The sequence below is a fragment of the Biomphalaria glabrata genome, chromosome 14 (genome assembly GCF_947242115.1).
Source record: "Biomphalaria glabrata chromosome 14, xgBioGlab47.1, whole genome shotgun sequence".
In the NCBI taxonomy this organism is placed as follows: Eukaryota; Metazoa; Mollusca; class Gastropoda; family Planorbidae; genus Biomphalaria; species Biomphalaria glabrata.
The window spans coordinates 22,271,951-22,286,959 of NC_074724.1; the positions used below are offsets into that span (position 1 = coordinate 22,271,951).

General features: G+C 41.0%; 1 protein-coding gene across 4 annotated transcripts in view; it reads left to right on the top strand.

Annotated features, from left to right (window-relative positions):
• The window catches only part of LOC106071886 (beta-1,3-galactosyl-O-glycosyl-glycoprotein beta-1,6-N-acetylglucosaminyltransferase-like), a 96,309-nt gene that overhangs the window by 59,452 nt on the left and 21,848 nt on the right, over positions 1-15,009 (top strand). Inside the window, exon 1 of one of the 4 annotated variants that reach the window (XM_013232103.2) lies at positions 12,484-12,807. The exons of the other annotated variants lie outside the window; for them this stretch is intronic. Coding sequence (XP_013087557.2) covers positions 12,793-12,807 — 15 coding nt within the window. The 5' untranslated portion in view covers positions 12,484-12,792. Of the gene's footprint in view, positions 1-12,483; positions 12,808-15,009 lie in introns of those variants that run through there. 4 annotated transcript variants of the gene reach the window in all.

Genomic DNA, 15,009 nt, shown 5'->3' on the forward strand with positions numbered 1-15,009 from the left:
GAAGGTTGACAGATCTTGTGTGAACTAGGGAGAGGTGAATGGAGATAGAAGGTTGACAGATCTTGTGTGGTCTAGGGAGAGGTGAATGGAGATAGAAGGTTGACAGATCTTGTGTGAACTAGGGAGAGGTTAATGGAGATAGAAGGTTGACAGATCTTGTGTGAACTAGGGAGAGGTGAATGGAGATAGAAGGTTGACAGATCTTGTGTGGTCTAGGGAGAGGTGAATGGAGATAGAAGGTTGACAGATCTTGTGTGGTCTAGGGAGAGGTGAATGGAGATAGAAGGTTGACAGATCTTGTGTGGTCTAGGGAGAGGTGAATGGAGATAGAAGGTTGACAGATCTTGTGTGGTCTAGGGAGAGGTGAATGGAGATAGAAGGTTGACAGATCTTGTGTGAACTAGGGAGAGGTGAATGGAGATAGAAGGTTGACAGATCTTGTGTGGTCTAGGGAGAGGTGAATGGAGATAGAAGGTTGACAGATCTTGTGTGGTCTAGTTAGAGGTGAATGGAGATAGAAGGTTGACAGATCTTGTGTGAACTAGGGAGAGGTGAGTGGAGATAGAAGGTTGACAGATCTTGTGTGAACTAGAGAGAGGTGAATGGAGATAGAAGGTTGACAGATCTTGTGTGAACTAGGGAGAGGTGAATGGAGATAGAAGGTTGACAGATCTTGTGTGAACTAGGGAGAGGTGAATGGAGATAGAAGGTTGACAGATCTTGTGTGAACTAGGGAGAGGTGAATGGAGATAGAAGGTTGACAGATCTTGTGTGAACTAGGAGAGAGGTGAATGGAGATAGAAGGTTGACAGATCTTGTGTGAACTAGGGAGAGGTGAATGGAGATAGAAGGTTGACAGATCTTGTGTGAACTAGAGAGAGGTGAATGGAGATAGAAGGTTGACAGATCTTGTTGTGAACTAGGGAGAGGTGAATGGAGATAGAAGGTTGACAGATCTCGTGTGAACTAGGGAGAGGTGAATGGAGATAGAAGGTTGACAGATCTTGTGTGGTCTAGTGAGAGGTGAATGGAGATAGAAGGTTGACAGATCTTGTGTGAACTAGAGAGAGGTGAATGGAGATAGAAGGTTGACAGATCTTGTGTGAACTAGGGAGAGGTGAATGGAGATAGAAGGTTGACAGATCTTGTGTGAACTAGAGAGAGGTGAATGGAGATAGAAGGTTGACAGATCTTGTGTGGTCTAGGGAGAGGTGAATGGAGATAGAAGGTTGACAGATCTTGTGTGAACTAGGGAGAGGTGAATGGAGATAGAAGGTTGACAGATCTTGTGTGAACTAGGGAGAGGTGAATGGAGATAGAAGGTTGACAGATCTTGTGTGGTCTAGGGAGAGGTGAATGGAGATAGAAGGTTGACAGATCTTGTGTGAACTAGGGAGAGGTGAATGGAGATAGAAGGTTGACAGATCTTGTGTGAACTAGGGAGAGGTGAATGGAGATAGAAGGTTGACAGATCTTGTGTGAACTAGAGAGAGGTGAATGGAGATAGAAGGTTGACAGATCTTGTGTGGTCTAGGGAGAGGTGAATGGAGATAGAAGGTTGACAGATCTTGTGTGAACTAGGGAGAGGTGAATGGAGATAGAAGGTTGACAGATCTTGTGTGGTCTAGGGAGAGGTGAATGGAGATAGAAGGTTGACAGATCTTGTGTGGTCTAGGGAGAGGTGAATGGAGATAGAAGGTTGACAGATCTTGTGTGGTCTAGGGAGAGGTGAATGGAGATAGAAGGTTGACAGATCTTGTGTGAACTAGGGAGAGGTGAATGGAGATAGAAGGTTGACAGATCTTGTGTGAACTAGGGAGAGGTGAATGGAGATAGAAGGTTGACAGATCTTGTTTGAACTAGGGAGAGGTGAATGGAGATAGAAGGTTGACAGATCTTGTGTGGTCTAGGGAGAGGTGAATGGAGATAGAAGGTTGACAGATCTTGTGTGAACTAGGGAGAGGTGAATGGAGATAGAAGGTTGACAGATCTTGTGTGAACTAGGGAGAGGTGAATGGAGATAGAAGGTTGACAGATCTTGTGTGGTCTAGGGAGAGGTGAATGGAGATAGAAGGTTGACAGATCTTGTGTGGTCTAGGGAGAGGTGAATGGAGATAGAAGGTTGACAGATCTTGTGTGGTCTAGGGAGAGGTGAATGGAGATAGAAGGTTGACAGATCTTGTGTGGTCTAGGGAGAGGTGAATGGAGATAGAAGGTTGACAGATCTTGTGTGAACTAGGGAGAGGTGAATGGAGATAGAAGGTTGACAGATCTTGTGTGGTCTAGGGAGAGGTGAATGGAGATAGAAGGTTGACAGATCTTGTGTGGTCTAGTTAGAGGTGAATGGAGATAGAAGGTTGACAGATCTTGTGTGAACTAGGGAGAGGTGAGTGGAGATAGAAGGTTGACAGATCTTGTGTGAACTAGAGAGAGGTGAATGGAGATAGAAGGTTGACAGATCTTGTGTGAACTAGGGAGAGGTGAATGGAGATAGAAGGTTGACAGATCTTGTGTGAACTAGGGAGAGGTGAATGGAGATAGAAGGTTGACAGATCTTGTGTGAACTAGAGAGAGGTGAATGGAGATAGAAGGTTGACAGATCTTGTGTGAACTAGGGAGAGGTGAATGGAGATAGAAGGTTGACAGATCTTGTGTGAACTAGGGAGAGGTGAATGGAGATAGAAGGTTGACAGATCTTGTGTGGTCTAGTTAGAGGTGAATGGAGATAGAAGGTTGACAGATCTTGTGTGGTCTAGGGAGAGGTGAATGGAGATAGAAGGTTGACAGATCTTGTGTGAACTAGGGAGAGGTGAATGGAGATAGAAGGTTGACAGATCTTGTGTGAACTAGGGAGAGGTGAATGGAGATAGAAGGTTGACAGATCTTGTGTGGTCTAGGGAGAGGTGAATGGAGATAGAAGGTTGACAGATCTTGTGTGAACTAGGGAGAGGTGAATGGAGATAGAAGGTTGACAGATCTTGTGTGAACTAGGGAGAGGTGAATGGAGATAGAAGGTTGACAGATCTTGTGTGAACTAGAGAGAGGTGAATGGAGATAGAAGGTTGACAGATCTTGTGTGGTCTAGGGAGAGGTGAATGGAGATAGAAGGTTGACAGATCTTGTGTGAACTAGGGAGAGGTGAATGGAGATAGAAGGTTGACAGATCTTGTGTGGTCTAGGGAGAGGTGAATGGAGATAGAAGGTTGACAGATCTTGTGTGGTCTAGGGAGAGGTGAATGGAGATAGAAGGTTGACAGATCTTGTGTGGTCTAGGGAGAGGTGAATGGAGATAGAAGGTTGACAGATCTTGTGTGAACTAGGGAGAGGTGAATGGAGATAGAAGGTTGACAGATCTTGTGTGAACTAGGGAGAGGTGAATGGAGATAGAAGGTTGACAGATCTTGTGTGAACTAGGGAGAGGTGAATGGAGATAGAAGGTTGACAGATCTTGTGTGGTCTAGGGAGAGGTGAATGGAGATAGAAGGTTGACAGATCTTGTGTGAACTAGGGAGAGGTGAATGGAGATAGAAGGTTGACAGATCTTGTGTGGTCTAGGGAGAGGTGAATGGAGATAGAAGGTTGACAGATCTTGTGTGAACTAGGGAGAGGTGAATGGAGATAGAAGGTTGACAGATCTTGTGTGAACTAGAGAGAGGTGAATGGAGATAGAAGGTTGACAGATCTTGTGTGAACTAGGGAGAGGTGAATGGAGATAGAAGGTTGACAGATCTTGTGTGGTCTAGGGAGAGGTGAATGGAGATAGAAGGTTGACAGATCTTGTGTGAACTAGGGAGAGGTGAATGGAGATAGAAGGTTGACAGATCTTGTGTGAACTAGGGAGAGGTGAATGGAGATAGAAGGTTGACAGATCTTGTGTGGTCTAGGGAGAGGTGAATGGAGATAGAAGGTTGACAGATCTTGTGTGGTCTAGGGAGAGGTGAATGGAGATAGAAGGTTGACAGATCTTGTGTGGTCTAGGGAGAGGTGAATGGAGATAGAAGGTTGACAGATCTTGTGTGGTCTAGGGAGAGGTGAATGGAGATAGAAGGTTGACAGATCTTGTGTGAACTAGGGAGAGGTGAATGGAGATAGAAGGTTGACAGATCTTGTGTGGTCTAGGGAGAGGTGAATGGAGATAGAAGGTTGACAGATCTTGTGTGGTCTAGTTAGAGGTGAATGGAGATAGAAGGTTGACAGATCTTGTGTGAACTAGGGAGAGGTGAGTGGAGATAGAAGGTTGACAGATCTTGTGTGAACTAGAGAGAGGTGAATGGAGATAGAAGGTTGACAGATCTTGTGTGAACTAGGGAGAGGTGAATGGAGATAGAAGGTTGACAGATCTTGTGTGAACTAGGGAGAGGTGAATGGAGATAGAAGGTTGACAGATCTTGTGTGAACTAGAGAGAGGTGAATGGAGATAGAAGGTTGACAGATCTTGTGTGAACTAGGGAGAGGTGAATGGAGATAGAAGGTTGACAGATCTTGTGTGAACTAGGGAGAGGTGAATGGAGATAGAAGGTTGACAGATCTTGTGTGGTCTAGTTAGAGGTGAATGGAGATAGAAGGTTGACAGATCTTGTGTGGTCTAGGGAGAGGTGAATGGAGATAGAAGGTTGACAGATCTTGTGTGAACTAGGGAGAGGTGAATGGAGATAGAAGGTTGACAGATCTTGTGTGAACTAGGGAGAGGTGAATGGAGATAGAAGGTTGACAGATCTTGTGTGGTCTAGTTAGAGGTGAATGGAGATAGAAGGTTGACAGATCTTGTGTGAACTAGAGAGAGGTGAATGGAGATAGAAGGTTGACAGATCTTGTGTGAACTAGGGAGAGGTGAATGGAGATAGAAGGTTGACAGATCTTGTGTGAACTAGAGAGAGGTGAATGGAGATAGAAGGTTGACAGATCTTGTGTGGTCTAGGGAGAGGTGAATGGAGATAGAAGGTTGACAGATCTTGTGTGAACTAGGGAGAGGTGAATGGAGATAGAAGGTTGACAGATCTTGTGTGAACTAGAGAGAGGTGAATGGAGATAGAAGGTTGACAGTTCTTGTGTGGACTAGGGAGAGGTGAATGGAGATAGAAGGTTGACAGATCTTGTGTGAACTAGAGAGAGGTGAATGGAGATAGAAGGTTGACAGATCTTGTGTGAACTAGAGAGAGGTGAATGGAGATAGAAGGTTGACAGATCTTGTGTGAACTAGAGAGAGGTGAATGGAGATAGAAGGTTGACAGATCTTGTGTGAACTAGAGAGAGGTGAATGGAGATAGAAGGTTGACAGATCTTGTGTGAACTAGAGAGAGGTGAATTGAGATAGAAGGTTGACAGATCTTGTGTGAACTAGGGAGAGGTGAATGGTGATAGAAGGTTGACATATCTTGTGTGAACTAGAGAGAGGTGAATGGAGATAGAAGGTTGACAGATCTTGTGTGAACTAGAGAGAGGTGAATGGAGATAGAAGGTTGACAGATCTTGTGTGAACTAGAGAGAGGTGAATGGAGATAGAAGGTTGACAGATCTTGTGTGGTCTAGGGAGAGGTGAATGGAGATAGAAGGTTGACAGATCTTGTGTGGTCTAGGGAGAGGTGAAAGTGAAGGAGAAGTTCGACATGTACCTGGCATAACTAATATCATATAATGATTATGTAATTGATCTAATAGTGCAGTAAATGGTCAATTTCCTATTGAAATAATCAAGATAATAAAAAAAACCATTTTCTTTAAAAAAAAAATTCTCCGCTTCTTTTGATTAATGGTACTATGTATTGTGGACTGTTACATTCCTTGTGATAATATATAACATTACTTATTATTTGTTATTTTAAATTATGTTCCAATTTTATGCATTCAAAATAGATTTTTTTCTCTTTAAATTTTTTTTTTTTTTTTTTTTTTTTTTTGTAAATGTAATTAAAAGTAAGACATAACTTATTTAACTTAGCAATACAATTGTAGAAAAAAAATGACAAAAAATCTTAAACCGTTTGCATAAATGTAGTAAAAATATGGTAAATAGTTATCTCCCCTGCTAAATAGCCTAAAGTGTTTGTTACTATTGTTATAAACCTGGTGGTGGCACAGATGGGGGTAGTGGTGTGAGTGTAGTCAGTCGACGCAAATCGCCCCAGGCCAGCGCTAGACGAGCGGTCAACCGTGACGAGTTACGACGATCGGCCGAGACGAGTGTCAACAAGAGGGTTCGGGAAGAATCGCCGTCGTGAACAGAGCTCATTAGCGTCACGAGAATTGTAGTCATCTGACCACCTAGAAACGTCGAGCGGCGTTCTGTCCGGTTCTAGAAGGCCAGTTGGGACCCTATATAAAGAGCGGAGGTGTCGCAGTCAAGACGGTTCAGAAAGCGGGTTCACGACAGGAGTTCAGAACACGGTCGACTACAGCACAGTTCAACGGTGTGGTTCTGTACGGAGCATTACGACGGTTCAGTGCGGAGTACTGTCAAGTACAGTTGAGACGAACGGTGTCTTGATCTTGGTCTGTGATCGAGTCCGACACAACGAGCCCAAGTGTGTGAAGTCAGTCCCGAACTGTTGAACTCAGTGCAAGCCCGGAACGAGACGGAGAGGCCAGTGCAAGACTTGATACGGCGGAACGGTGTTATCGGAGAGATATTTGTTATCGCAGAGCTATTTGTACTGTTCTACGTGCTGCCAATTGTACAGTATTGGCTGTTATTTATGGACATTAAACCTTTACGGTATTTTGGAGCCCTGACTTGTCAAGTTCTTTAAGTTGGTGGTGTATGGTGCAGTTTGCAGAGAGCCTGGATAGTGAGATTCGTAACACTATTAATAGTGAATAGTTGTAAAAATGATTATTTTTATGAAAAAAAAAATTTCTTCCATAGTTAATCTTAAAAAAAAATAAATACAAATAATGATTACCAATAATTAATTAATTAATTATTTTTTTTCTATTGAATCTTGTGTTGTCTGGTAAAATTGTGCGAAATTTCAGCTTGATCCGAGTAGGTTGGGTCTGGGAGAAATAACATGTACAAACTTTTTACCAGACAGACAGACAGATTGAGTTGGTATAAGCTTTGTAAATAACTAGCAATATTGGTATGGGTCTCTATCTAACTTGACATATGCTCCGTGAGAAATAAATAGAATAACTACTCGTTAGACGAAGTGTTTAAATCTACCAACTACCTACTGGTCAGGGTACAAGAGATTTAGACTAGACATTGCACTACAGCGTTCACAAAAGCACTAAACATGCACACCAACACACGTCACCCTGCAAGAGACTTGTAGAACAATAATCACATTATTCTCAATTATGATATTATTTGTATGAGTGGTGACAGCCATCTCGCAGTGGATATTGTTTATGGGTATGATATAACTGGCGTATGTTGATCCAGATCATGAACACATACCAACACACGTCAAACCACATATCATTAACACACGTAACCCAGCTTTATCATTACACGTCATAGCGTACATCAACACATATCACGAGTTGGACGTGTGTTGATGTGCTGGGTGACGTGTGTTGATGTGCTGGGTGACGTGTGTTGATGTGCTGGGTGACGTGTGTTGATCTGCTGGGTGACGTGTGTTGATCTGCTGGGTGACGTGTGTTGATCTGCTGGGTGACGTGTGTTGATCTGCTGGGTGACGTGTGTTGATCTGCTGGGTGACGTGTGTTGATCTGCTGGGTGACGTGTGTTGATGTGCTGGGTGACGTGTGTTGATCTGCTGGGTGACGTGTGTTGATCTGCTGGGTGACATGTGTTGATGTGCTGGATGACGTCTGTTGATGTGCTGGGTGACGTCTGTTGATGTGCTGGGTGACGTGTGTTGATTTGCTGGATGACGTGTTGATCTGCTGGGTGCCGGGTGTTGATGTGCGGTGTACCGTGTGTTGATCTGCTGGGTGACATGTGTTGATATGCTGGGTGACGTCTGTGGATGTGCTGGGTGACGTGTGTTGATCTGCTGGATGACATGTGTTGATCTGTTGGGTGACATGAGTTGATGTGCTGGGTGACGTGTTGATCTGCTGAGTGCCGTGTGTTGATGTGCGGTGTGCCGTGTGTTGATCTGCTGGGTGACATGTGTTGATGTGCTGGGTGACGTCTGTATATCTGCGCTGTGACGTGTTTACCTGCTGGATGCCGTGTGTTGATGTGCGGTGTGACGTGTGCTGATCTGCTGGGTGACGTGTGTTGATGTGTTGGGTGACGTGTGTTAATCTGCTGGGTGACGTGTGTTGATCTGCTGGGTGACGTTTGTTTATCTGCTGGGTGACATGTATTGATGTGCGGTGTGCCGTGTTGATCTGCTGGGTGCCGTGTGTTGATGTGGCCACACACTCGATATAATAAAGTGACTTAGTGTTAAAGTTAAGTTGATTAAAGAGTAATGCTATCGAGATTAATCATTGTAAATTAATATAGATTTATTTTCAAATAAGATGCGTCAAGAACAACAAATCACATCACATGTAAGCTGCATAAGTATCAATATAATACATTAGCTTGACTTTCCAAAATACGAACTAGCAACTTGAATGAAGGCTTTAGGATCACGTGTGAATGTATGGACAAAGTGATCAAAACTAATTGAATGACAGGCATGCCTTACTTTTCGAATCAAACAAAATAATTAACTTATTACTGGTTCATTTTTTTTATTGATTCATATTTTGTTAGGTACAATAAATATTTGGGCAAAGTTTGAACTTGATCCGGTGTGACAGACAGACAGACTGACTGACTGACAGACAGACCAACAGACAGAGTGAGTTGATTTAAACTTTGTTAAAAATTATCAGACTTTCTTTCCAATGTCTTAGCGCACAATGTTATGTTTAAAATATTTTGATAGAGAACTGAAATGTAAATAAATAGTCATATTGTATAAATTTGTGGAGTGGGGGGGGGGATTGCGATTACTAGCGGGCGTTTTAATTATAATTTTGAAAAAAAAAGCTGTCAATGACAAAATCAACAAATCCTCGGGCATACCCACCTCTCCCATGCTATTATCTCTAAATATATAACTTAATATAAAGTAAGTATAGATTGTATGATGAACAGAAGTTCGGGTTTGGCCAAGACCAAAATGAATCTAAGAGATAGATAAGATTTACAATTATTGTTTTAAAAGTGGTGTAAGTGTCAGTCAGTTTGTATATTTGATTTTGTAGACCAAAAGTAACATCTGCACTTTTTGTTTTGAACGCAATACAGACGCGGATACAAATAAGATATTCAATAGCGCCTTGTAATCTAACTATGACAGACTGCACAAAACAAGAGTGCCTTGAGATCTAACTATGACAGACTACACAAAACAAGAGCACCTTGAGATCTAACTATGACAGACTGCACAAAACAAGAGTGCCTTGAGATCTTTGACAGACTTCACAAAACAAGAGCACCTTGAGATCTAACTATGACAGACTTCACAAAACAAAAGCACCTTGAGATCTAACTATGACAGACTTCACAAAACAAGAGCACCTTGAGATCTAAATATGACAGACTGCACAAAAACAAGAGCACCTTGAGATCTAACTATGACAGACTGCACAAAAACAAGAGCACCTTGAGATCTAACTATGACAGACTGCACAAAACAAGAGCACCTTGAGATCTAACTATGACAGACTACACAAAAACAAGAGCACCTTGAGATCTATGACAGACTGCACAAAAACAAAAGCGCCTTGAGATCTAACTATGACAGACTACACAAAAACAAGAGTGCCTTGAGATCTAACTATGACAGACTGCACAAAACAAGAGCACATTGAGATCTAACTATGACAGACTTCACAAAACAAGAGCACCTTGTGATCTTACTATGACAGACGACAGAAAACAAGAGCACCTTGAGATCTAACTATGACAGACTGCACAAAACAAGAGCACCTTGAGATCTAACTATGACAGACTTCACAAAACAAGAGCACCTTGAGATCTAACTATGACAGACTTTACAAAACAAGAGCACCTTGAGATCTAACTATGGCAGACTGCACAAAACAAGAGCACCTTGAGATCTAACTATGACAGACTACACAAAAACAAGAGTGCCTTGAGATCTAACTATGACAGACTTCACAAAACAAGAGCACCTTGAGATCTAACTATGACAGACTGCACAAAACAAGAGCACATTGAGATCTAACTATGACAGACTTCACAAAACAAGAGCACCTTGAGATCTAACTATGACAGACTTCACAAAACAAGAGCACCTTGTGATCTTACTATGACAGACGACAGAAAACAAGAGCACCTTGAGATCTAACTATGACAGACTGCACAAAACAAGAGCACCTTGAGATCTAACTATGACAGACTTCACAAAACAAGAGCACCTTGAGATCTAAATATGACAGACTGCACAAAAACAAGAGCACCTTGAGATCTAACTATGACAGACTGCACAAAAACAAGAGCACCTTGAGATCTAACTATGACAGACTGCACAAAACAAGAGCACCTTGAGATCTAACTATGACAGACTACACAAAAACAAGAGCACCTTGAGATCTATGACAGACTGCACAAAAACAAAAGCGCCTTGAGATCTAACTATGACAGACTACACAAAAACAAGAGTGCCTTGAGATCTAACTATGACAGACTGCACAAAACAAGAGCACATTGAGATCTAACTATGACAGACTTCACAAAACAAGAGCACCTTGAGATCTAACTATGACAGACTTCACAAAACAAGAGCACCTTGTGATCTTACTATGACAGACGACAGAAAACAAGAGCACCTTGAGATCTAACTATGACAGACTGCACAAAACAAGAGCACCTTGAGATCTAACTATGACAGACTTCACAAAACAAGAGCACCTTGAGATCTAACTATGACAGACTTTACAAAACAAGAGCACCTTGAGATCTAACTATGGCAGACTGCACAAAACAAGAGCACCTTGAGATCTAACTATGACAGACTACACAAAAACAAGAGTGCCTTGAGATCTAACTATGACAGACTTCACAAAACAAGAGCACCTTGAGATCTAACTATGACAGACTGCACAAAACAAGAGCACATTGAGATCTAACTATGACAGACTTCACAAAACAAGAGCACCTTGAGATCTAACTATGACAGACTTCACAAAACAAGAGCACCTTGTGATCTTACTATGACAGACGACAGAAAACAAGAGCACCTTGAGATCTAACTATGACAGACTGCACAAAACAAGAGCACCTTGAGATCTAACTATGACAGACTTCACAAAACAAGAGCACCTTGAGATCTAACTATGACAGACTTTACAAAACAAGAGCACCTTGAGATCTAACTATGGCAGACTGCACAAAACAAGAGCACCTTGAGATCTAACTATGACAGACTACACAAAAACAAGAGTGCCTTGAGATCTAACTATGACAGACTTCACAAAACAAGAGCACCTTGAGATCTAACTATGACAGACTTCACAAAACAAGAGCACCTTGAGATCTAACTATGACAGACTTTACAAAACAAGAGCACCTTGAGATCTAACTATGGCAGACTGCACAAAACAAGAGCACCTTGAGATCTAACTATGACAGACTACACAAAAACAAGAGTGCCTTGAGATCTAACTATGACAGACTTCACAAAACAAGAGCACCTTGAGATCTAACTATGACAGACTGCACAAAACAAGAGCACATTGAGATCTAACTATGACAGACTTCACAAAACAAGAGCACCTTGAGATCTAACTATGACAGACTTCACAAAACAAGAGCACCTTGTGATCTTACTATGACAGACGACAGAAAACAAGAGCACCTTGAGATCTAACTATGACAGACTGCACAAAACAAGAGCACCTTGAGATCTAACTATGACAGACTTCACAAAACAAGAGTACCTTGAGATCTAACTATGACAGACTTTACAAAACAAGAGCACCTTGAGATCTAACTATGGCAGACTGCACAAAACAAGAGCACCTTGAGATCTAACTATGACAGACTACACAAAAACAAGAGTGCCTTGAGATCTAACTATGACAGACTTCACAAAACAAGAGCACCTTGAGATCTAACTATGACAGACTGCACAAAACAAGAGCACCTTGAGATCTAACTATGACAGACTACACAAAAACAAGAGTGCCTTGAGATCTAACTATGACAGACTTCACAAAACAAGAGCACCTTGAGATCTAACTATGACAGACTGCACAAAACAAGAGCGGTTTTTCCCCATTAAAAGAATCCAATAAAATCAAAGTAAAGAACATAAGAAAAGGGTAGAATGAAATGGTAAAAAATCCATAAAGAATGAAATAACATAAAAGACAAAAAAAAAAAAACCCACACACAAAAAAAAGAACAGTAGCACGTTTCATTACTTAGCCCTCTTCCCCTTGTTCACACTTAAGACATTACAGCTGATTCTTGTTTTTTTTTTATTTATACTGACGATTGTTTTCAATCTCAGGTGACCAGTGCTCCTGTCTCTTTAAGAACTCTTATGGATGGGTGAGGAGGGGGTTGGGCGACACCAGACAGGAAGGAATGAAGTGGAAGGGCGGGCTACAGGTGTCTATTGTCCTCGCCACCAATCCCGTCGAGTCGTGATTCTCTCGAGCTCACGGTAAAGGTCAACCTTTTCATCTGTGAACTGTTATCGCAAGGAAAGCATTAATAATAAAAACCTGTATCGCTGGACATCTAATGAGAATGACTTTTTCTTATTCTGTATCTATTGTAAAGGGAGTTAACCGGATGTGTTCTTTGTGTTTCTACACTATTGAAGGGAAAGAGAATGAAACGTCAAGATGAGAATCATATGGGTAAAATGAAAACACAACTAAAGATTTATTTAAGAATCATTTAAACAAATGCATTGCGTCAGTATTATTCTCCTTTTTTTTAAAAAAAAATTCTCTTAATTTTTTAAATCTATTAGTTCTAGCAGTCAAGGTCTATCGAAACAGTCTATGATTCTGTAGAGAACTGCACTTCACATAGTTGGCCGACTATGTTGTCTAGAAGAGGATAAGAATGGCCAATGAAGCCAAAGCAAACAGACCAATAGTTAAACCACACTTGAGCAACAATTATTGTTGCGTGCCCGTTAGCAAAGAAATCAGGTCACTAGCTAATTCGCGTTATCGTGGGAGTATGGAAACATTAGCAAACAGACGATAGCACATGTTGAACTAATCCATTCACCAGTAACATCACCATGCCACGTAATCCATTCACCACTAACATCATCAAGTCACTTAATCCATTCACCAGTAACATCACCATGTCACTTAATGCATTCACCAGTAACATCGCCATGCCACTTAATCCATTCACCAGTAACATCCACACACCACTTAATCCATTCACCAGTAACATCACCATGTCACTTAATGCATTCACCAGTAACATCACCATGCCACTTAATCCATTCACCAGTAACATCCCAAAACCACTTAATCCATTCACCAGTAACATCACCATGTCAGTTAATCCATTCACCAGTAACATCACCATTTCAGTTAATCCATTCACCAGTAACATCACCATGCCACTTAATCCATTCACCAGTAACATCCACATACCAATTAATCCATTCACCAGTAACACCACCATGTCACTTAATCCATTCACCAGTAACATCCCAAAACCACTTAATCCATTCACCAGTAACATCACCATGTCAGTTAATCCATTCACCAGTAACATCACCATTTCAGTTAATCCATTCACCAGTAACATCACCATGCCACTTAATCCATTCACCAGTAACATCACCATTTCAGTTAATCCATTCACCAGTAACATCACCATGCCACTTAATCCATTCACCAGTAACATCCACATACCAATTAATCCATTCACCAGTAACATCCACATACCACTTAATCCATTCACCAGTAACATCCACATACCACTTAATCCATTCACCAGTAACATCACCATGCCACTTAATCCATTCACCAGTAACATCCACATACCAATTAATCCATTCACCAGTAACACCACCATGCCACTTAATCCATTCACCAGTAACATCCACATACCACTTAATCCATTCACCAGTAACACCACCATGTCACTTAATCCATTCACCAATAACGTCACCATGTCACTTAATCATTTCACCAATAACCATTTTTGTGTGAGTGTGTTTTTGACATTTTGGCCGACACAAAGTTCTGCTTGTGTGTAATAATCAATCTGTCCACCATCAAAATAAAAACAGTGTCGCTTATCTTGTACGAGTGTCCCCAACCCCGAGAACTAAAGGGGGGCAAGTGTCTGAGCAATCACTCGACTTGTATGGTAGCTACGAGGCATTACGTCGAACGGCCTAGTCTCTTGCTCTGACATTTTAATAGGTGTTCATCTCAGGTCCATCATAAATCGCAATAGGTTCAATATCACTAGATAAACCGTATTAAGATAAGGCGACGCAGAAAACGAATGCAAGACTTTATAAAGCTAAAACAAAACAACGACTGATAAAGAGAGCAACTTACCCGCTGAATGTTTTGAACACAGCATGCAAGACATAAACCAAGCATCAAGGATATAGCGACATTCACCACAGCTAAGATTCAATTAAATACACACAACAAAGAAAGATAATACTCTAGTGTATCACTAGTTCATCCAATGGTAAAAGTAAACACTAAATAATCCAATAGTTATATTTGGTAGTTAATTTTCAATGCGTAAAAATATGTACTCAAATGCTGTTATGTTGACTTTTTATTCAATTTTTTTTTTGATTACTCATTACATGTCCTTTTGTTTTTTAAACATTTTTCTTTACCACTAAATAAAAGAAAGATTTCAAAAAGTAAGAAAAACAAAAGAAAGATTTCAAAAAGTAAGAAAAACAAAAAGAAAGATTTCAAAAAGTAAGGAAAAAAGAAAGATTTCAAAAAGTAAGAAAAACAAAAGGAAAGATTTCAAAAAGTAAGAAAAACAAAAAGAAAGATTTCAAAAAGTAAAAAAAAACAAAAAGAAAGATTTCAAAAAGTAAGAAAAACAAA